We start from the raw sequence: 24,155 nt of genomic DNA on the forward strand, positions 1-24,155 counted from the left end.
CCCAGTTCCTTCAGCCTTTGCTCATCTGGCTTGTGTTCCAGCCCTTTGATCATCTTTGTCGCTCGCCTCTGGATCCTTTCCAGTTTCTCTATATGGCGGTGACCAAAACTGGGCACAGTTCTCCAGCTGAGGCCTAACCAGCGCCGAGTAGAGCGGTACTGTCACCTCCCGTGACGTGCACGCTGTGCCTCTGATAATACAACCCAGAATTGCATTTGCTTTTTTTGCAACGGCATCTCATTGCTGGCTCATGTTGAGGCTGTGATCCACCACAACTCCCAGATCCTTCTCAGCAGTGCTGCTGCCAAGCCAGTTTTCCCCCGTTCTGTATTTGAGCATTTGGTTTTTCTTCCCTAAGTGTAGCACCTCACATTTGTCTTTGTTGAATTTCATTTTCTTGTCTATATCCCAGTTCTCCAATTTGTCAAGATATCTTTGAATTTTAGCTCCATCCTCCAAAGTAGTGGCAACCCACCCAGCTTTGTGTCATCTGCAAATGTGATCAGTATGCTCTGTATTCCTATATCCAGGTAATTAATAAAGATGCTAAATAACACTGGCTCCAGAACAGATCCCTGTGGAACCCCACTTGAGATCTCCCTACAGTCTGACATCATCCCATTAATAGTTACTCTTTGTTTGTGGTTGTTTAACAAATTCTGTATCCACTTAGGGCTTGGCTACACTTACAAGTTGCAGCGCTGGTGGAGGCTTTCCAGCGCTGCAACAACACCCCGTCCACACTTGCAGGGCACAACCAGCGCTGCAACTCCCTGGTTGCAGCGCTGGCTGAAAACCCATCCCGGCAGGGGTATAAGGAGTGCAGCGCTGGTGATCCAGCGCTGCCCAGCAGGTGTGGACACTCACCAGCGCTTTACCTGTCCTCCAGGGAATAAGGAGGTATCCCAGAATTCCTGTTCAGCCACTCTGCACATCAGTTTGCACTCTACTGCTCTTGGCTCAGGTGACCCGCCCTGTAAATGCCCCGGGAAATTTAAAAATCTCCTTCCTGTTTGCTGCAGCCAGGTGTGGAGTGCAATCAGTTTTAATCAGTTACAGGTGACCATGCCTCCACGCGGCAAACGAGCCCCAGCATGGAGCACTGGTGAATTGCAGGACCTCATCAGTGTTTGGGGTGAGGCATCTGTTCAGGCACAGCTGCGCTCCGGCCGTAGGAATTACGATATCTTTGAGCAGATATCAAGGGCCATGCTGGATCGGGGCCATGATCGGGACGCAGTACAATGCAGGGTGAAAATTAAAGAGCTGCGGAGTGCCTATTACAAAGCCCGAGAGGGGAATCGACGATCCGGAGCTGCTCCCACGACCTGCCGTTTTTACAGGGAGATGGATGAGATACTTGGGGGTGACCCCACTGCCAATCCCAGGATAACGATGGACACTTCTGAGCAGGCTGGGGGACAGGAGGAGGAGGCGGCGGAGGCGGAGGCGTGGGGGGGGGAGGAAACCGCGAGTGAAGCTCCTGGCATGGGGGAAGAAACCGCAGATTCCCTGGAGGCATGCAGCCAGGAGCTCTTCTCAAGCCAGGAGGAAAGCACCCAATCGCAGCAGCCAGCAGTTGCAGAAGGACAAGCAGAGGAGCGTGTTACCGGTAAGCGGCTTTTATTTTCTGGGTGAAATGTTTCTGGAGAGGAGGGGGGGTTATGGATGCATGCATGCCAGCCTCTAGATGTGGAATAGCCCGTTGATGTGGTCTATCACGTCGCGGTAATCTGCCTCAGTTATCTCAGCAAAAGCTTCATCCAGAGCGTGGGCAATATGCCTGCGCAGGTTTATAGGCAGAGCCACTGTGTCCCTTGTCCCAGTGACGGTGACGCGTCCGCGCCACTCTTCTGCCAGTGGTGGGGGGACCATTTCTGAACACAGGCAAGCCGCATAGGGTCCGGGCGGAATCCACATTGCTCTAAAAGAGCCCCCCGCTGTTCCCTAGTGACTCGCAGTAGGGAAACATCTTCCAGGATTAAGTCCTGTGAAAAATGTTGGGAGACTCTTTAGTGAAGAGATAGGGAGATAAGATCACCCCTGCATCTGCATTTCACTCAACCCCTCTAGCACTCCAGATTACCCGAAGCAACCAGCTCCCCTCTTACACCCAAGCCCCACTTCTCCCCATATAAGCACTGCTCACTCACCATGTCGTGGCTTCTGTAGTGTTATGCGTGTGGGTAAAAGAATGCTTAAATAAGAACTCACTCCCTCAGTGTAACAATTCATGTCTGGAGATAGTGGATACAATGCTGCCCGTGTTAAATGTTGTCATTTCTGTTTCTACAGTGACCTTGACTACTGGACTGCCCAGATGTTCAACATCACAGAGGCTTCAAAATTTGAGAAAAAATCCCCGAAAGAGCAAAGAAGACATGCTGAAAACTGTTCTTAATCAGTCTGCTCGAGAGAGTAAGGACTTGAAGGATTGGCGAGAGAAAGAAAGCAGGACACGCAAGAGAAATGCAGTGGCCAAGAGGAAAACCACGGAGCGGCTGCTAAGCATCCTGGAGCGCCAAGCGGAGTCTATAGAGTCACTCGTTGCCATGCAAGCAGAGCACTACCGTGCTACTCCCCCACCCGCCCCGTCCTTTGTGCCTTGTGCCCCAATGTCAGCTCAAACCACCTTTCCCCAGCATCCAGGTTCTTACCACCACCAGCTGCCTCCAACACCTGTATGTTCCCCAACCAGCCCTGATACCTACCACCACCCTTACCCTCTGCATTCAACCCCCATCACCATGCAGTATATGAACCCTGAAGTGCAGGATTCATTAAACAGCAATCCAGACAGGGCATATGCAAACTTGTGACTGTACAGTTCACCAACCCACACCCCTGCCCTCTTGTGTTCATGAAATGTTGTGTGTCTGTCTGTCTGTCAAGGAAGTTTTTTTCTTTTCAATAAAACAATTCTTGGCTTTGAAAACAGTCTTTATTATAGCAGATAGTGAAAGATACCTTAGCCCAGTAAAGAAAGAGGCACTACAAATCATATTATTATTATGGATAATAGAATAACAGTGTAAGCAGTGCAATTCACTCCCATGCAAGGCAGCAAACATTATTGTTGGCTTTCAGCCTCAAATTCTTCCCTCAAGGCATCCCTAATCCTTGTAGCCCTGTGCTGGGCCTCTCTATTAGCCCTGCTCTCTGGCTGTGCATATTCAGCCTCCAGGACTTGAACCTCGGTGGTCCATGCCTCACTGAATGTTTCACCCTTCCCTTCACAAATATTATGGAGGGTACAGCAAGCGCATATAACCGCGGGGATGCTGCTTTCCCCCAAGTCTAGCTTCCCATACAAGCAACGCCAGCGGGCTTTTAAACGCCCAAAAGCACACTCCACAGTCATTCTGCACCGGCTCAGCCTGTAGTTGAACCGGTCCTTGCTCCTGTCAAGCTTCCCTGTATAGGGTTTCATGAGCCAAGGCAGTAACGGGTACGCGGGGTCTCCAAGGATCACAGTGGGCATTTCGACATCCCCTACTGTGATCTTCCTGTCTGGGAAAAAAGTCCCTGCCTGCATCTTCCTGAACAGGCCACTGTTCCGAAAGATGCGTGCATCATGCACCTTTCCAGGCCAGCCTGTGTAAATGTCAATGAAACGCCCGCGGTGATCCACAAGCGCCTGGAGAACCATAGAGAAATACCCCTTCCGATTAACGTACTCTGATGCCAGGTGGGGGGGGGCCAGAATAGGAATATGCGTCCCATCTATCGCCCCTCCACAGTTAGGGAAACCCATGTGTGCAAAGCCATCCACAATGTCCTGCACGCTCCCCAGAGTCACGGTCTTTCTTAGCAGGATGCGATTAATTGCCTTGCAAACTTGCATCAAAACGATTCCCACGGTCGACTTTCCCACACCAAACTGGTTCCCGACCGACCGGTAGCTGTCTGGAGTTGCCAGCTTCCAGATTGCAATAGCCACTCGCTTTTCCACCGTCAGGGCAGCTCTCAATCTTGTGTCCTTGCGCCGCAGAGTGGGGGCGAGCTCAGCACACAGTCCCATGAAAGTGGCTTTTCTCATACGAAAGTTCTGCAGCCACTGCTCGTCATCCCAGACTTCCATGACGATGTGATCCCACCACTCAGTGCTTGTTTCCCGAGCCCAAAAGCGGCGTTCAACGGTGCTGAGCATTTCCGTAAATGCCGCAAGCACTTTAGTGTCACACGCGGCAGGCAAATCCATATTGATATCATCGTCGGAATCCTCACTGTCACTTTGGAGCTGAAGGAATAGCTGGACTGCCAAACGTGTTGTGCTGGTGACACTCATCAGCAGAGTCCTCAGCAGATCGGGCTCCATTTGCCACAGAAATCGCGATTCACACAGAGAGTAACAGAAAGACACTCACAATGGCGCCAAACGCTGCTGGAAAGAGTGAATGCTGGGATGTGAAGCGATGCACCACGGGGCGCTGGCAAACAGGAAGCGGAATGACCCGCACACTTCCTTCCCCTTCCCACAATACTCAGCGCCAAAACGGCGCCAAAACGGGACGAGGTGCTCTGTGGGATAGCTGCCCACAATGCACCTCTCAATACAGCGCTGGAAAGTGCTGCAAGTGTGGCCACACTGCAGCGCTGGTAGCTGTCAGTGTGGCCACACTCCAGCGCTGGCCCTTCCACAGCTGCATGACCAGCGCTGTAACTCCCAGCGCTGCAACTTGTAAGTGTAGCCAAGCCCTTAATGGTAGTTCCACCAAGCCTGCATTTCTCCAGCTTACCTATGAGAATGTCGTGTGGGACTGTGCCAAAAGGCTTGCTGAAGTCCAGGTATATTGTATGCACCGCATTCCTCTATCCACCAAGCCAGTTACCTTGTCAAAGAAGGAAATCAGGCTGGTCTGGCATGATTTGTTTTTAGTAAATCCATGCTGGCTGCTAGTGATCATCCCTTCAGCCTCCAGGTATTTACAAATTGAATTCTTATACAATTGTTCAAGTAGCTACCCAGGTATTGAGGTCAGGCTGACTGGTCTGTAGTTCCCCAGCTCCCCCTTTTCCCAAGATGGGCACTACGCTAGCCCTCTCTAGGTCTTCCAGAACCTCTCCTGTCATCCATGAGTTTGCAAATATTATTGCCAGTGGCTTCAAGAGTCCTTCAGAACTTAGGGTGAATAGCAATATAACCCCTGTGTCTGAGCTGGGAGGAGTTGTCTCACTCCACAGAAAGGGGAAGCAACTCACATGGGGTTCTGCTTGCCATGGTCAGCCAGGGAGTCTCCCACATGGATCTGGGCCCCTCTGATTCTCTCTCCACAGCATTCGTCTTCCCTGTTCTTCACGATCACCACGGAGACAGACTGACGACTGCCCAAGTCCACGTTCCACCACGGCTCTGTGTCGAACTGGGTGTGGCTGCAGGAGCCTTGTACCCACTTCCCATCGCGTTTTCCATCCACGGCCTTTTCAGCCATGGCTTTTCCAGTCACATCTTCAAATATGGAGGACTGAGTGGCCGGGTGCCCCAGCGCCAAGTTCCAAGCTGGAATCAGAGGGCAAGAAGAGGGGAGGTGGGACGTGCCCTTCACTGGGGGGGGGGCTCTAGATGCCCTTTGTCCCACATAGAGCCAGAGCCGCTTCCCGGCAGTGGCACAAACCAGCCACTGCATGAGAGCCAGGTTCATAGTGGGAGCCATGGCCCCCGGGGTCAGGAGTGATAGCAGATCGATGCTGGGGTCTCATATCTCATCCCATATCCAGCTGGAGCTGCTCCCCAAGGCAGGGTTGGGGCAGGATGTTCAGATGGAGCCTCCCCAGTCTGCTCCTGCCAGCTGGAGCCCCTACCCAGGTCAGTGGTGGGAAGGGAAGGGTCTCCCAGAGTTTCTGCTCTCTCACTAGGCAGAGGTTGGGGCAGAAGAGGATGGGCTATAAGGGAATGGGGGAGGGATAGCTCAGTGGTTTGAGCATTGGCCTGCTAAACCCAGGGTTGTGAGCTCAATCCTTGAGGGGGCCATTTAGGGAACTGGGGTAAAAGTCTGTCTGGGGATTGGTCCTGCTTTGAGCAGCGGGTTGGACTAGATGACCTCCTGAGGGCCCTTCCAACCCTAGGATTCTATAAAGGGAAACAAGTTTCCATTCACATTGTGCCAGCTCCTTACCCCCGGGTGGTGGGGTGCAGCCCTGAGCTAGGACCTCGACCTCACACAGGGTGAGACACTCCGCCCTGCCCGGGATGACGATGGTGACGTAGCGGCCCTCCAGCCCGTTGCAGCAGATGGTGCTGACGGATCCTGGTCTGGTGTCGGTGATCGTCCCGCAGCTAAAAACAGAGCAGAAGCCAAGAAGACAAAGGGCCTGATGAAATTCACCCTAGAGCTCTTAAGGAGCTAGCTGAACTTTCTCAGGTCCATGAACAATTTTGTTTGAGAACTCATGGAAGATGGGTGAGATCCCAGGAGAATGGAAAAGGGGAACAAAGAGGACGTGGGGAAGTCTAGAGCAATCAGCCCAACTTTGATACCTGGAAAGAAACTGGAACAAATGATCAAACAATCAATTTGTAAACACCTTAGAGACTAATAAGGTGATATGCAATAGCCTAGTTAAATTATAACTGGGTTCAAAAAAGATCTAGATAAGTTCATGGAGGACAGGGTCCATCAATGGCTATTAGCCAAGATGGTCAGGGATGCAACCTCATGCTCTCAGTGTCCCTAAACCTGTGACTGCCAAATGCTGGGACTGGTGAACAGGAGATGGATCACTCAATAATTACCCAGTTCTGTTCATTCCCACCTGGCATTGGCCACTGTTGGAAGACAGGATACTGGGCTAGATAGAACTTTGGTCTGACCCAGTATGGCTGTTCTTATGTAGCCAACGTGGATTTGTGAAGAACTAATCATGCCAAACCAATCTCATTTCCTTCTTTGACTAGCCTTATGGATGAGGTGGAAGCAATATATGTGATAGATCTGCACTTTTGTGAGGCTTGTGACACAGTCGCACATGACACTCTCATGAGCAAACTAGGGAAATATGGTCTAGATGAAATTACCATTAGGCGGTTACACAACTGGTTGAGAAAACATACTCAAAGAGTGGTTATCATTAGTCCACTGTCAACCTGGGAGGATGTATCTTGTGCAGTTCCCCACGGGTCCATCCTGGGTCTGGTACTATTCAATTTTTTCATTAATGACTTGTAAATCCAGGATTAGAGTCACTACTTATGTGAGAAGCCATAGAAACAGATAAACTCAGGACTCAAGTTAGCACTAGCTGAAAATACATCTGTTGAAGGAATGGGATAATCCATCATCCATCTAATTAATGACTTGGATGATAGAGTGGAAAGTACACTAATAACATTTGTGGGTGATGCCGGCTCAGTACAGTTGAGACCTCTTTGGAGGAAGTGATTAGAATTTAAAATGACTGACAATTTGGAAAATTGGTCTGAAATGAACAAGATGAAATGCTGTGAAGGTACTGCACTTAGGAAAGAAAAATCAAATGCCCAACTACAAAATGCAGAATGACTGGTGAGGCAGTAGCTCTGCGGAAAAGGATCTTAGGTTATAGTGGATCACAAATTGAATCTGAGTCAACAGTGTGATGCTGTTGTGAAAAAGGCAAATGCCACTCTGGGATGTTTTAAGACGTGGAAGGTAATTGGTCCACTTTACTCGGCATTGGTGAAACCTTAGCTGGAAAACAATGTCCAGTTTTTTACATCACACTTTAAGAAAGATGTGGAAAGAGTGGAAAGAGTTCAGAGGGGAGCAACATAAATGATGAGAGGTTTAGACAACCCAACCCCTAGGGAAAGGTTGACAGAACTGGGCGTATTTAGTCTACAGAAGAGCGAGCCAATGGGGGAGGGATAGCAAAATAAGTCAAAACATTAACTGTTAAAATGAATTAATTTACTGTAAGGGTGGCATGGTGTATTGTGACCCTCCCTTCAACACTGCTGCTGGAGGTGCGGCTGAGCGCACAGCGAGTGTGGCTGTGGAGTCCGTCTGCCCCCACCAGCATCCAGTGCCCCACCTAGGGACTGCTCCCAGCACCCCCCAGCACTCAACCCCCAATCAAGTGACTGTCCCAGTACCTAGCCCCACATCCAGGGACTGCATCCAGCCACCAGTCCCCACACCTAGAGTCTGTACCCCATGCCCCGGCTGCCCCCCCTTCCCCACAACCCTAGCTCTCTGCATGTCTTCCCTCACCCAGACCCTCGTACTCCCTCCCCATGTGGCCCTAGTGCCCTGTACCCCCTCCCTGTACCCGCTGGTCTCCTCCCTCAGCTGCACGTAGCTCAGCCGTGCAGACCGCCCTGCGCTCCTGCTGTTATGGTCCTATTGCCAGGGAGCCTGCTCCAGCTGGGACCACTGGATCCGTAATCCTGTGGTTTGGAGGGGTGCTACGCATCCTGGCCTCCTGCCAATGCTGCTGGGGGGGGGAGGGGGGAACTGCTGCTGGGCTTGATCCTCCACTGCCCCATTTTTGCATCCCCCTGCTGGCTCTGCACCAAGGGCACATACCCCTCCTGCCTCACCCTAAGGATGTCACCTGGGCCGCAGCTCTGAGCTGACTGGGTCACAAGCAGCCCACAGGTTGAGAACCACTGAAGTAGATGATGGGAAAGGTCGTGCCTGGACTCAGAAGTCTATGGGTCTTGGAAAAATCAGATCCTATTGCCATGAATGTGATGATTCTATGGGAGGAGCAGCTGTAAGGAGAGAGGAAGAACACACAGGAGTCTGGAGGGATCAGCTCTACCCTGGATTGCCCTGGAGGAGTCGCTGTGCTCAGTGACAGGCAGTTCCATTCAACCAGGAGCTGAGAGGACCAGCAGCACAGCACCCCCAGCCCCAGGCAGCTCCGAGGGGAAGAGACCTCGCCCTGGCCCTGGCTGGCAATGATACCGCTGCTTCTGAGCTGGGAGGAGTCGTTTCACTCCATAGGATGGGGAAGCAACTCACATGGGGTTCTGCTTGCCATGGTCGGCCAGGGAGTCTCCTACGCGGATCTGGGCCCCTCTGATTCTCTCCCCACAGCATTCGTCTTCCCTGTTCTTCACGATCACCGCAGAGACAGACTGACGACTGCCCAAGTCCACGTTCCACCATGGCTCTGTGTCGAGCTGGGTGTGGCTGCAGGAGCCTTGTACCCACTTCCCATCGCGTTTTCCATCCACGGCCTTTCCAGCCACGGCTTTTCCAGTCACATCTTCAAATATGGAGGACTGAGTGGCTGGGCGCCCCAGCGCCAAGTTCTGAGCTGGAATCAGAAGGCGAGAAGAGGGGAGGTGGGACGTGCCCTTCACTGGGGGGCTCTAGATGCCCTTTGTCCCACATAGAGCCAGAGCCGCTTCCCGGCAGTGGCACAAACCAGCCACTGCATGAGAGCCAGGTTCATAGTGGGAGCCATGGCCCCCGGGGTCAGGAGTGATAGCAGATCGATGCTGGGGTCTCATATCTCATCCCATATCCAGCTGGATCTGCTCCCCAAGGCAGGGATGGGGCAGGATGTTCAGATGGAGCCTCCCCAGTCTGCTCCTGCCAGCTGGAGCCCCTGCCCAGGTCAGTGGTGGGAAGGGAAGGGTCTCCCAGAGTTTCTGCTCTCTCACTAGGCAGAGGTTGGGGCAGAAGAGAATGGGCTATAAGGGAATGGGGGAGGGATAGCTCAGTGGTTTGAGCAGTGGCCTGCTAAACCCAGGGTTGTGAGCTCAATCCTTGAGGGGGCCATTTAGGGAACTGGGGTAAAAGTCTGTCTGGGGATTGGTCCTGCTTTGAGCAGCAGGTTGGACTAGATCACCTCCTGAGGGCCCTTCCAACCCTAGGATTCTATAAAGGGAAACAAGTTTCCATTCACATTGTGCCAGCTCCTTACCCCCGGGTGGTGGGGTGCAGCCCTGAGCTAGGACCTCGACCTCACACAGGGTGAGACACTCCGCCCTGCCCGGGATGACGATGGTGACGTAGCGGCCCTCCAGCCCGTTGCAGCAGATGGTGCTGACGGATCCTGGTCTGGTGTCGGTGATCGTCCCGCAGCTAAAAACAGAGCAGAAGCCAAGAAGACAAAGGGCCTGATGAAACTCACCCTAGAGCTCTTAAGGAGCTAGCTGAACTTTCTCAGGTCCATGAACAATTTTGTTTGAGAACTCATGGAAGACGGGTGAGATCCCAGGAGAATGGAAAAGGGGAACAAAGAGGACGTGGGGAAGTCTAGAGCAATCAGCCCAACTTTGATACCTGGAAAGAAACTGGAACAAATTATCAAACAATCAATTTGTAAGCACCTTAGAGACTAATAAGGTGATATGCAATAGCCTAGTTAAATTATAACTGGGTTCAAAAAAGATCTAGATAAGTTCATGGAGGACAGGGTCCATCAATGGCTATTAGCCAAGATGGTCAGGGATGCAACCTCATGCTCTCGGTGTCCCCAGACCTGTGACTGCCAAATGCTGGGACTGGTGAACAGGAGATGGATCACTCAATAATTGCCCAGTTCTGTTCATTCCCACCTGGCACTGGCCACTGTTGGAAGACAGGATACTGGGCTAGATGGACCTTTGGTCTGACCCACATTGTTCTTATGTAGCCAACGTGGATTTGTGAAGAACTAATCATGCCAAACCAATCTCATTTCCTTCTTTGACTGGCCTTATGGATGAGGTGGAAGCAATATATGTGATAGATCTGCACTTTTGTGAGGCTTGTGACACAGTCGCACATGACACTCTCATGAGCAAACTAGGGAAATATGGTCTAGATGAAATTACCATTAGGCGGGTACACAACTGGTTGAGAAAACATACTCAAAGAGTGGTTATCATTAGTCCACTGTCAACCTGGGAGGATGTATCTTGTGCAGTTCCCCACGGGTCCATCCTGGGTCTGGTACTATTCAATTTTTTCATTAATGACTTGTAAATCCAGGATTAGAGTCACTACTCATGTGAGAAGCCATAGAAACAAATAAACTCAGGACTCAAGTTAGCACTAGCTGAAAATACATCTGTTGAAGGAATGGGATAATCCATCATCCATCTAATTAATAACTTAGATGATAGAGTGGAAAGAACACTAATAAAATTTGTGGGTGATGCCGGCTCAGTACAGTTGAGACCTCTTTGGAGGAAGTGATTAGAATTTAAAACGACTGACAATTTGGAGATTTGGTCTGAAATGAACTAGATGAAATGCTGTGAAGGTACTGCACTTAGGAAAGAAAAATCAAATGCCCAGCTACAAAATGGGGAATGCCTGGTGAGGCAGTAGCACTGCGGAAAAGGATCTTGGGTTATAGTGGATCACAAATTGAATCTGAGTCAACAGTGTGATGCTGTTGTGAAAAAGGCAAATGCCACTCTGGGATGTGGTAAGGAGCCTGATGGAGAAGATAGATGGACTCCGTCTCTGGTGGGGCAGACACACTAAGATTAACTCTCCTTCCCCCACCCCAAGCTAGGATGCTGGGGTGAAGGCTGGCTTGTGTACTATGATTTAGCCTTTGGTTAAATAAATCAGACCCTGAAGGGACACTGTACTCCATATAACAGCCTCACTGAACTCATGGAGAGCCCACAGTGGGAAACTGAGGCAGGGACACAACGACAGTTCTGCACCGGGCCAGCAAGTGGTGCACCACACGTGTGTACCCACCAGAACAAGTTGTTACAAAGAGATCGGTGATCAATTGTCCACCCGGTGTAGGACAAGAAATAATTGGCTTAGTATGGAGCAAGGATGATTTAGGTTGGATATTAGGAAAATCTTTCTGGCTATAAGGATAGTTCAGTATTGGAATTGGTTATCAAGGGAGGTTGTGGGATCCCCATCACTGGAGGGATTTAGGAAGAGGTTAGATGGTCTAGGTATATTTGGCCCTGCCTCAGCATGGGGGGATGCACTAGATATGCTCTTGAGATCCCTTCCTGCCCTACATCTCTGGGTATCTGTATGGTGTGACTGGAACACTGAGAGAGACCCTGCCTGTCCTCGTCCCCATCACAACCCAATTCAGCCTAGACATAAGGTTCATGTTTTTATCGGCGGTGGCCATTTACCACTGGAGCATATTGCTGGGGAGCACAGTAGAGTCTCCTTTCCTTGGAGTCTTTAAATCAAAACCGGACGTCTGTCTAATAGATACGTGGCAGCTCACAGGGAAATTGTGGGCTCAGTGCAGAATCCCTGTGAGAGATTTTCTGGCCCGTGTGGTACAGGAAGTCAGACTAGATGATCAGAAAGGTCACTCTTGGCGTTAGAAATCTATGGATTTCAGAAAAATCTGTTCCTGTTGCCTTGGATGTGATAATCCTACTTGGGCAGGAGCTGTGAGGGCAGAGAGAGAACACGCAGGGGGGCCTTGAGGGATCGGCTCTCCCCTGGATTGCCCTGCAGGGGTCGCTGTGCTCAGTGACATGGGGTTCCCTTCCAACCAGGAGCTGAGAGCACAGGGAGCTCCGAGGGGAAGAGACCAAGCCCTGGTCCGAGTGGGCAATGATACCCCTGGGTCTGAGCTGGGAGGAGTCGTCTCACTCCAGAGAAAGGGGAAGCAACTCACATGGGGTTCTGCTTGCCATGGTCGGCCAGGGAGTCTCCTACGCGGATCTGGGCCCCTCTGATTCTCTCCCCACAGCATTCGTCTTCCCTGTTCTTCACGATCACCGCGGAGACAGACTGACGACTGCCCAAGTCCACGTTCCACCACGGCTCTGTGTCGAGCTGGGTGTGGCTGCAGGAGCCTTGTACCCACTTCCCATCGCGTTTTCCATCCACGGCCTTTCCAGCCACGGCTTTTCCAGTCACATCTTCAAATATGGAGGACTGAGTGGCCGGGCGCCCCAGCGCCAAGTTCTGAGCTGGAATCAGAGGGCGAGAAGAGGGGAGGTGGGACGTGCCCTTCACTGGGGGGGGTCTAGATGCCCTTTGTCCCACATGGAGCCAGAGCCGCTTCCCGGCAGTGGCACAAACCAGCCACTGCATGAGAGCCAGGTTCATAGTGGGAGCCATGGCCCCCGGGGATGGGAGTGACAGCAGGTCGATGCTGGGGTCTCATATCCCATCCCATATCCAACTGGAGCTGCTCCCCAAGGCAGGAATGGGGCAGGATGTTCAGATGGAGCCTCCCCAGTCTGCTCCTGCCAGCTGGAGCCCCTGCCCAGGTCAGTGGTGGGAAGGGAAGGGTCTCCCAGAGTTTCTGCTCTCTCACTAGGCAGAGGTTGGGGCAGAAGAGAATGGGCTATAAGGAAATGGGGGAGGGATAGCTCAGTGGTTTGAGCATTGGCCTGCTAAACCCAGGGTTGTGAGCTCAATCCTTGAGGGGGCCATTTAGGGAACTGGGGTAAAAGTCTGTCTGGGGATTGGTCCTGCTTTGAGCAGCGGGTTGGACTAGATGACCTCCTGAGGGCCCTTCCAACCCTAGGATTCTATAAAGGGAAACAAGTTTCCATTCACATTGTGCCAGCTCCTTACCCCCGGGTGGTGGGGTGCAGCCCTGAGCTAGGACCTCAACCTCACACAGGGTGAGATACTCCGCCCTGCCCGGGATGACGATGGTGACGTAGCGGCCCTCCAGCCCGTTGCAGCAGATGGTGCTGACGGATCCTGGTCTGGTGTCGGTGATCGTCCCGCAGCTAAAAACAGAGCAGAAGCCAAGAAGACAAAGGGCCTGATGACATTCACCCTAGAGTTCCTAAGGAGCTAGCTGAACTTTCTCAGGTCCATTAACAATTTTGTTTGAGAACTCATGGAAGACGGGTGAGATCCCAGGAGAATGGAAAAGGGGAACAAAGAGGACGTGGGGAAGTCTAGAGCAATCAGCCCAACTTTGATACCTGGAAAGAAACTGGAACAAATTATCAAACAATCAATTTGTAAGCACCTTAGAGACTAATAAGGTGATATGCAATAGCCTAGTTAAATTATAACTGGGTTAAAAAAAGATCTAGATAAGTTCATGGAGGACAGGGTCCATCAATGGCTATTAGCCAAGATGGTCAGGGATGCAACCTCATGCTCTCGGTGTCCCCAGACCTGTGACTGCCAAATGCTGGGACTGGTGAACAGGAGATGGATCACTCAATAATTGCCCAGTTCTGTTCATTCCCACCTGGCACTGGCCACTGTTGGAAGACAGGATACTGGGCTAGATGGACCTTTGGTCTGACCCACATTGTTCTTATGTAGCCAACGTGGATTTGTGAAGAACTAATCATGCCAAACCAATCTCATTTCCTTCTTTGACTGGCTTTATGGATGAGGTGGAAGCAATATATGTGATAGATCTGCACTTTTGTGAGGCTTGTGACACAGTCGCACATGACACTCTCATGAGCAAACTAGGGAAATATGGTCTAGATCAGGGGTGGGCAAACTTTTTGGGGCGAGGGCCACATCTGGGTGAGGAAATTGTATGCAGGGCCGGGGCGGGGGGGTGGAGTGCGGGATGTGGAGGAAGGGGCTCAGGACAAGGGATTGGGGCAGAGAAGGGGTGCAGAGTGTAGGAGGGGGCTCAGGGAAGGGGGTTGGGGTACAGGAGGGGTGCGGAGTGCAGGATGGGGCTCAGGGCAGGGAGTTGGGGTGCACGGGGTGCAGGGTGCAGCAGGGAGCTCAGGGCAGGTGGTTGGAAAGCACAGGAGTGCAGAAAGGGGCTCAGGGCAGGGAGCTGGGTGCAGGAGGGGTGCGAGGTACAGGCAGAGGGCTTAGGGCAGGAAGTTGGGGGGCGGGGGGCAGGAGGGGTTTGAGCTCCAGCCCGGTGCCGCTTACCTAAAGTGGCTCCGGGGTGGCAGTGGCGCACACCAGGGCCAGGGCAGGCTCCCTGCATGCCTGCCCTGTCCCCACGCCACTCCAGGAAGTGCTGCGGCCCCTGGGGGGGGGGGGGGGCAGAGGGCTCTGCGTGCGCACATGGAGCCCTTTGCCTCCCGGCCCGGGGGCTGCTTCTGAGAGCAGCGCTGGGCCCGCAGCACCACCAGGGGTAATCCCGCGGGCCGGATCCAAAGCCCTGAAGGGCCGGATCCGGCCCGCGGGCCATAGTTTGCCCATCCCTGGTCTAGATGAAATTACCATTAGGCGGGTACACAACTGGTTGAGAAAACATACTCAAAGAGTGGTTATCATTAGTTCACTGTCAACCTGGGAGGATGTATCTTGTGCAGTTCCCCACGGGTCCATCCTGGGTCTGGTACTATTCAATTTTTTCATTAATGACTTGTAAATCCAGGATTACAGTCACTACTCATGTGAGAAGCCATAGAAACAAATAAACTCAGGACTCAAGTTAGCACTAGCTGAAAATACATCTGTTGAAGGAATGGGATAATCCATCATCCATCTAATTAATGACTTGGATGATAGAGTGGAAAGTACACTAATAAAATTTGTGGGTGATGCCGGCTCAGTACAGTTGAGACCTCTTTGGAGGAAGTGATTAGAATTTAAAATGACTGACAATTTGGAGAATTGGTCTGAAATGAACAAGATGAAATGCTGTGAAGGTACTGCACTTAGGAAAGAAAAATCAAATGCCCAACTACAAAATGCGGAATGACTGGTGAGGCAGTATCTCTGTGGAAAAGGATCTTAGGTTATAGTGGATCACAAATTGAATCTGAGTCAACAGTGTGATGCTGTTGTGAAAAAGGCAAATGCCACTCTGGGATGTTTTAAGACGTGGAAGGTAATTGGTCCACTTTACTCGGCATTGGTGAAACCTTAGCTGGAAAACAATGTCCAGTTTTTTACATCACACTTTAAGAAAGATGTGGAAAGAGTGGAAAGAGTTCAGAGGGGAGCAACATAAATGATGAGAGGTTTAGACAACCCAACCCCTAGGGAAAGGTTGACAGAACTGGGCGTATTTAGTCTACAGAAGAGAGAGCCGATGGGGGACATGGTAATAGTCCTCAGACAGTCACAGGGTAGCAGGCCCCTGAGGAAGTCAGTGTCCCTGTGACAGGCTTCTCTAAGGAGAAAGCCAAACCAGACCCACCTGTGAGCAGTTAATTCCCCAGGTGCTGGGCAGCTGCCAATTAGCTAAGGAACACCAGGGTCTAATGAAGGATTATGAGGGCTCAGTCAGGATGCACAGATCACCGGGGAAGCTCCTGAGGATTGCAGTTCACAGGGGAGCTATTTGCTGGAGCAGATTACACAGAAATGATGGGCTCAGTCAGAATCACTGCATGAGGTTCTCTGGCCTGGGTGATAGATCAGTGGTTCTCAACCTATTTGCCATTGTGGGCCAAATATGCAGCTCTGTATGTGTTATGTGGGTCGCATCCACACAATGTATTTGCTACCTGGACATCTATGAAAGAACTAAGGTTTAGTATTTGTTATATGACAGCAATATGATTCAAATCGATATAGCACCTTTCATTTCAAGACTGGCAAATGTCTACCAAGAGCATTTTAAATTAGCAAAATAAGTCAAAACATTAACTGTTAAAATGAATTAATTTACTGTAAGGGTGCCATGGTGTATTGTGACCCTCCCTTCAACACTGCTGCTGGAGGTGCGGCTGAGCGCACGGAGAGTGTGGCTGTGGAGTCCGTCTGCCCCCACCAGCATCCAGTGCCCCACCTAGGGACTGCTCCCAGCACCCCCCAGCACTCAACCCCCAATCAAGTGACTGTCCCAGTACCTAGCTCCACATCCAGGGACGGCATCCAGCCACCAGTCCCCACACCCAGAGTCTGTGCCCCATGCCCCGGCTGCCCCCCCTTCCCCACAACCCTAGCTCTCTGCATGTCTTCCCTCACCCAGACCCTCGTACTCCCTCCCCATGTGGCCCTAGTGCCCTGTACCCCCTCCCTGTACCCGCTGGTCTCCTCCCTCAGCTGCACGTAGCTCAGCCGTGCAGACCGCCCTGCGCTCCTGCTGTTATGGTCCTATTGCCAGGGAGTCTGCTCCAGCTGGGACCACTGGACCCGTAATCCTGTGGGTTGGAGGGGTGCTAAGCATCCTGGCCTCCTGCCAATGCTGCTGGGGGGGGGAGGGGGGAACTGCTGCTGGGCTTGATCCTCCACTGCCCCATTTTTGCATCCCCCTGCTGGCTCTGCACCAAGGGCACATACCCCTCCTGCCTCACCCTAAGGATGTCACCTGGGCCGCAGCTCTGAGCTGACTGGGTCACAAGCAGCCCACAGGTTGAGAACCACTGAAGTAGATGATGGGAAAGGTCGTGCCTGGACTCAGAAGTCTATGGGTCTTGGAAAAATCAGATCCTATTGCCATGAATGTGATGATTCTATGGGAGGAGCAGCTGTAAGGAGAGAGGAAGAACACACAGGAGTCTGGAGGGATCAGCTCTACCCTGGATTGCCCTGGAGGAGTCGCTGTGCTCAGTGACAGGCAGTTCCATTCAACCAGGAGCTGAGAGGACCAGCAGCACAGCACCCCCAGCCCCAGGCAGCTCCAAGGGGAAGAGACCTCGCCCTGGCCCTGGCTGGCAATGATACCGCTGCTTCTGAGCTGGGAGGAGTCGTTTCACTCCATAGGATGGGGAAGCAACTCACATGGGGTTCTGCTTGCCATGGTCGGCCAGGGAGTCTCCTACGCGGATCTGGGCCCCTCTGATTCTCTCCCCACAGCATTCGTCTTCCCTGTTCTTCACAATCACCGCAGAGACAGACTGACGACTGCCCAAGTCCACGTTCCACCACGGCTCTGTGTCGAGCTGGGTGTGGCTGCAGGAGCCTTGTACCCATTTCCCATCGCGTTTTCCATCCACGGCCTTTCCAGCCACGGCTTTTCCAGTCACATCTTCAAATATGGAGGACTGAGTGGCCGGGCGCCCCAGCGCCAAGTTCTGAGCTGGAATCAGAGGGCGAGAAGAGGGGAGGTGGGACGTGCCCTTCACTGGGGGGCTCTAGATGCCCTTTGTCCCACATGGAGCCAGAGCCACTTCCCGGCAGTGGCACAAACCAGCCACTGCATGAGAGCCAGGTTCATAGTGGGAGCCATGGCCCCAGGGGACAGGAGTGACAGCAGGTGAGTGCTGGGGTCTCAGCCCTGGCTGAGCCCCTCTCAGCCTCCCCACATCCCATACCCAGCTGGACCTGGTCCCTGAAGCAGGGATGGGGCAGGATGTTCACATGGAGCCTCCCCCATCTTCCCCTGCCAGCTGGAGCCCCTGCCCAGGCCAGTGGTGGGAAGGGAAGTGTCTCCCAGGGTTTCTGCTGTCTCACTAGGCAGAGGTTGGGGCAGAAGGGAATGGGGTATAAAAAGGACCCTACCAAATTCACGGCTATGCAAAACGCGTCACGGATGGTGAAATCTGGTCTTTTGTGTGGTTTTACCCTACACTATACAGATTTCATTGGGGATACCAGCTTTTCTCAAATTGGGGGTCCTGACTCAAAAGGGAGTTACAGGGGAGTTGCAAGGTTATTTTAGGGGGGTCGCAGTATTGCCACCCTCACTTCAGAGCTGCCTTCAGAGCTGGGTGGCCAGAGGGTGGTGGCTGCTGACCAAGGGCCCAGCTCTGAAGGCAGCAGCACAGAAATATGGGTGGCAATATCATCCCATTGCATCCTTACTTCTGTGCTGCTCCTGGCAGAAGTTCTGCCTTAAGAGCTGGGCTCCCGGCCAGCAGCTGACGCTCTCCAGCCACCCAGCTCTGATAGTGCCATCGCCAGCAGCAGTGCAGAAGTAAGGGGAATAGTACCGGAACCTGCCCTACAATAACCTTGCGACCCGTCCACAAATCCCATTTGCGTCAGGACCTCTGCAATTACAACACCATGAAATTTCAGATGAAAATATCTGAAATCATGAAATTTATGATTTTTAAAATTGACCTGTGACCTTGAAATTGACCAAAATGGACCATAAATTTGGTAGGGCCCTAGGTATGAAATAAAAGAGAAGAAGTTTCCATTCAAGTTGTGCCAGCTCCTTACCCCCTGGTGGTGGGGTGCAGCCCTGAGACATCCCAGTCCTTGCAAGGATCCCAATCATCATGAACAGATGCCAAAGAAACTCCATCCTTGCACTGTCAGCATAGGAGATCACATGAATGTTCTATTAGAAAAAAAACCTATGGCCATAGCAAGTTTCAGATGAGCACCTCACACAACCAATGATCCTCATTTTACAGAGAGGGAAACTGAGGCACAGGGAACCAGCAACTTGTCTGAGATCCTGAAGCAGGTAAAGAGCAGACCTGTGAATAGAACCATGGTCCACTAAAGTCTATTCCCTTCTTCTGCCTACTAGACCATCCTGAATCAGTGAACCTGTTTCAGGGTGGCTAGATCCTTTTGTGACATTCTATACCTTGGGGGAGCATCCTGGCACCCCCATATTCCTCATTTTTATATAATTGTGAGCTTACATATAAAGCATGCCTTGTAAAGTATCAGGAGAAATGTTGTGATCTGCTGAAAGTCATTTCTCTGCCCATAGATGTGTATCATTGATGCATATGAAGTTATGAGAATTGTGTTGTAGGGTGGTCACTAAAATATGCTGTAAATTGGGGAACCAGCCAGATATTAGCTCCCCAGAAGCAACAGCAAAGGAAGAAGCCAACACCTAGTCGTGGTATCAATCAACCCATCAACAACCATTGTCCAGCAAGGGAGCTACAATGCAATGACTCACCTGCATGAGGCCACACCAGGGGAATTGCTCAACCTTGCCTGGAGACTTAGGGCTTGGCTACACTTGCAGGTGTGCAGCACTGGGAGTTACAGCTGTCTTTGTACGGCTGTGTAGGGAAAGCGCTGGTGTGTGGCCACACTGACAGCTACCAGCGCTGCAGTGTGGCCACATTTGCAGCATTTGCAGCGGTGTTGGGAGTGGTGCATTATGGGCAGCTATCCCAGCGTTCAAGTGGCTGCAACGTGCTTTTCAAAAGAGGGGGGTGGGGTGGAGTGTGACAGGGAGTGTGGGGGAGAAAGAGAGAGGGGATTATTGGAGCCGACACTGTCAGCTCCCTGCCTTGCAAATTCTGACCACTTCCCCGACCCCTCATTCACTCTTAAATGCAAATAGCCTGCAGACCAGATAAGCAGCTGCTCCGACGGACTCCCTTCCCCCCCCCCCCCCCCGCCGTGCTGTTTCTCTCCTCAAGCAAACACTAGGCTGTGGACATTCATCCCCCTGCCTGCCTCATTCACAGCAAACAGGAGCTGTGTTTGTTTTTTAGACAAGCAGCTGCGGGAGCCCCGAGTTCACAACAAAACAAAGAGAGGCATCATAACAAAACAAAGAGAGTTATTTAGTTAAAAGCATTATGGGAAAATTCCGGAGGTCAGTTACAGCATAGTAAGATTAATCACTGTTTACACTGGCACTCCAGCGCTGCAGCACCAGCGCTGCAGTCGTTATTCCCCAGGCAGACGTGGAGTACAGCCAGCGCTGTAGCCAGGGAGATACAGCGCTGTATGTGCCTTGCAAGTGTGGACGGTGAGTGAGTTGCAGCGCTGTAAAGCCACCACCAGCGCTGCAACTCTCCAGTGTAGCCAAGCCCTCAGCAATGCGCCCAGACATGCCTGGACTTGTGTTTTCCAAGCACATGGACTGAGGGTATGAAACCGAACACAGGGGGCCCATACGGGGCCTTTCTCTTGCCCCCACCCATGCTGCAAACAACAACGACACTGAGAAGAAGACTGAAGACTCCAACAGAGGAGACTGGCCCAGATTTAAGGGACAAACCTGTATATTAAGGACTGCAATATCCACCGGGGTGAGAAAAACTGCTTAATCTAGTTGCTGCCCGGTCTAATAGGGCTGAGGGTTTAGACTGCGTGCTTATATTTTATTTCTTTTGGTAATTAACTCTGACTTTTTGCCTATCACTTAAAATCTATCTTTTGTAGTCAATAAATTTGTTTTACCGTTTATCTTCACCAGTGAGTTTGCTTGAAGTGTGTGGTAAATCTGCTCAGCTTTTGCAAAGGCTAGTGTATGTCCACTCTCCATTGATGAGGTGGAGAACCAATTAATAAATCTGCACTGCCCATCTTAAGCAGTGCAAAATGGTATATTCCTGAGGTACAGTGCTGGGGGTATTTGGCTGGTGCCTTTCTCTGTGTGAATCATGAGTGGCTCTGGGAGCATTCATGCAATCTAGCTGGGTGTGGGATCCCCACATGTGGTTGTGCTGAGTGATAACAGTATCTGGAGGGGTTTGCTGCTGGTCACTAGCAAGGCATTGTGAGAGACAGCCCAGGCTCGAGAGAGTTCAGGGGCACAGTGGTCCCACAGTCATAGGCTGCACCCTGGGGATCCCGTCACACCTTTAATACAGGTCTTTATCCATCTGGAAATCAGGCTTTTATGCCAATCAAATTATGGGATGGTCAGTGACAGCTCAGCCAAAGATTATTAGAAAGTTAGAATTGAGAAACGTTATCAAATTATTTTTGGTTCATCTGGAAATTCACCTGTTAGTAGAATCATAGGTACTTTAGTTAAGGTTGAGATCACATATCGGTCATTTAGGTAAAGTACATTACAGAGCTGTTATGATGATCCAAAAAACAAGCCTTAAAAACCCAGGAAATTCACAGCTAGGGTTAAATATAAAAAAGATTCACACATGTTAAGGTATGAAAATGCACAGTTAAGGCGCCCAAATAATCTTAACTCTAGCTTGTAGTTGTCTGTGAGGAAAAAATAAGAAAAAAAATTAATATGTTTTTAACAATCAATTTAATGTTATCTGGGCTCCCACCCACTAAATTGTCTTAATCATAAAGGTATGGGTTTGCATGGCACCATGGTAGGGCAGAATTATGCTAACAAAGAACATTTTTGCAATGAAGAATAACGGGAACAAGCTATAATTAATCATATACTAGACTATTCAAGTGTAGCCCAGGCACAAGATTGCAGTGAGTTTTAACTGTATGGGAAGTTGGAAGAGTTTGTGGCAGGGCAGAGTTAAGGCTGTTTGGGTACTGTCATAAACATAGAGAGAAGGGTAGCATACAATCCCTCCTTGGCAGCTGTACTGAATCGCTTTACCTATAAGGGGTTAAGAAGTTCAAATAACCTAGTTGGCACCTGACCAGAAGGATCAACAAGGAAAGAAGATACTTTCAAATCTGGTGGTGGCAGGAGGAGAAGATTTGTTTGTGTCTCTCTCTTTGTTGTTCCCTCTCCGGATGGAAGGAGAGACCAAGCAGGTACAACATCTCCTGAAAATATACCTGGAATAATAGATCTAAAACCACAGAAATTGTAAGTAGGCAAGGAAATGTGTTAGGTTCTCTTTTGTTTTAGCTTGTGAATTTTCTTGCTGTAGCTTAACTACTCTGCCTTCAGGCAAAGGAAAAAAAACAAACTCCAGCTACTCTCAGCGTAAAAAAAAGTGTCCTTTTAAAACCCCGAGGTCTGTGTTTCTGGTTCAAAATGATCCCATTCTACCACCATGTCAGGGTCCCCCACCCACTCTGAACTCTGGGGTACAGATGTGGGGACCCTCATGAAAGACCAGCTAAGCTTATATTTTACCAGCTTAGGTTAAAACTTCCCCAATGCACAAATTCCTTTCCTTGTCCTTGGACAGTATTGCTGCCACCACCAAGTGGTTTACACAAAAATTCAGGGAAGGGTCACTTGGAATCCCTATCCCCCCAAAATATCCCCCCAGCCAAAATATCCCCCCAAACCCGTTCACCCCCTTTCCTGGGGGGCTTGAGAATAATATACCAGCCCATTGGTTAGCAATGTGAGCACAGGCCAGACTCTTTGTCTTTAGGACACTGAAAAATCAATCAGGTTCTTAAAAGAAGAACTTTATTTATAAAGAAAAAGTAAAAGAATCATATCTGCATGTACAATAGTTTGCCAGGGCTCGACCCTCTCCGGGGCGGTGGGGAGCCACACTGGCTCACTACACCCCATTGGTTCCGGGGAATTAGTCCGGCCCGGGGGTCTCCCCTCGATAGCCCTTGCTGTAGCCAGCCGAAATGCGGTTAGCCCGGCCCTGGCTCAGGGCGGGGCAACACCGCTAAGTCTGGGTTCGGGCTCTGTCAGGGCTGAGCAATAGTAGTACATGGTATTAAGCCCAGGCCCTAGGTCAGGGCAGGGCAACAAATGCTGAGTCAGGGGGCTCAGGCCCTCGGGCAGGGCTGAGCAGTAACAACAGGCTCCAGCCTGCTCAGGCCGGGGTGAGGGGGAGTCTGCCACCTAGGAGTTGGGTGGGAGGGGGGACGCAGGCCCTCCCACTCCACTGCGTTCCAGCCCGGGGCCCTAGCAGCGGCCAAAGACCCCCTGCTTAGTCAGTGGGGATCCTGGCCGCAACACACCGACATGGGCTCTGGTTGTGCTGTAGCCAGACTGGGGTCGGCTGCCCCCGGGCTACTTCCGTACTCCCCCTCGGGACCTACCTGGGTCCTGGGGTTGGCCTCTGGGGGATCCAGGAGCATGGGTTCATCGGCAGGTCCGGCAAGTCCTCTGGATAGCGGGCGCGGGGCAGGCCCGGCAGCTCCTCCAGATAGCGGGCGCCGGGCAGGTCCGGCAACTCCTCCGGGTAGCGGGCGCTGGGCAGGTCCGGCAACTCCTCCAGATAGCGGGCGCCGGGCAGGTCCGGCAACTCCTCCGGGTAGCGGGCGCTGGGCAGGTCCGGCAACTCCTCCAGATAGCGGGCGCCGGGCAGGTCCGGCAACTCCTCCGGGTAGCGGGCGCCGGGCAGATCCGGCCAACCTGGGCAGCCACCTGGGGCCGTGGGGGTTTCCCCGTCGCGGGCTCTGCTAGGGATGTCTGCTCGCTCCGGCGGCTGGGCTCCTACTGAGCTCCGAGGGCCGGCCTTTATAGTTCCGGGTCGCCACCTGACCCTCTGAGGGGCGGGCTCAGAGCTCCCTAGCTTCGCCCACTCCGGCCTTGGGATGGGCTCTTCCCCGTCTGGGGCGGCGGGAGCTACACCATCTCACTGCACAGCAAAATCAGGATGGAGGGTAACTTTACAGGGTAAATAAAAGATTTAAAATACAGAGGATTCCCCTCTGGCTTAGCTTCACAGTTGCAAAAACAGGAATAAAACTACCTCTGTAGCATAGGAAAATTCACAAGCTAAAACAAAAGATAATCTAGTGCATTTCCTTGCCTACTTACAATTTCTGTGGTTTTAGATCTATTATTCCAGGTATATTTTCAGGAAATGTTGTACCTGCTGGGTCTCTCCTTCCGTCCGGAGAGGGAACAAAGAGAGAGAGACAAACAAA

General features: G+C 51.5%; 1 protein-coding gene across 1 annotated transcript in view; it reads right to left on the reverse strand.

Annotated features, from left to right (window-relative positions):
* Window positions 1–23,450, reverse strand: part of LOC123365218 — a 38,556-nt gene extending 15,106 nt beyond the window's left edge. Inside the window, exons 1-9 of the mRNA XM_045007922.1 lie at window positions 23,322–23,450; window positions 18,879–18,970; window positions 17,493–17,790; window positions 13,449–13,609; window positions 12,538–12,835; window positions 9,856–10,016; window positions 8,946–9,243; window positions 6,117–6,277; window positions 5,203–5,500 (exon numbers count right to left, since the gene is read on the reverse strand). Coding sequence (XP_044863857.1) covers window positions 5,203–5,500; window positions 6,117–6,277; window positions 8,946–9,243; window positions 9,856–10,016; window positions 12,538–12,835; window positions 13,449–13,609; window positions 17,493–17,790; window positions 18,879–18,970; window positions 23,322–23,368 — 1,814 coding nt within the window. The 5' untranslated portion in view covers window positions 23,369–23,450. The remainder of the gene's footprint in view (window positions 1–5,202; window positions 5,501–6,116; window positions 6,278–8,945; window positions 9,244–9,855; window positions 10,017–12,537; window positions 12,836–13,448; window positions 13,610–17,492; window positions 17,791–18,878; window positions 18,971–23,321) is intronic.
* Window positions 23,451–24,155: the final 705 nt, after the last annotated feature.

The sequence above is a fragment of the Mauremys mutica genome, chromosome 2 (genome assembly GCF_020497125.1).
Source record: "Mauremys mutica isolate MM-2020 ecotype Southern chromosome 2, ASM2049712v1, whole genome shotgun sequence".
Classification (NCBI taxonomy): Eukaryota; Metazoa; Chordata; order Testudines; family Geoemydidae; genus Mauremys; species Mauremys mutica.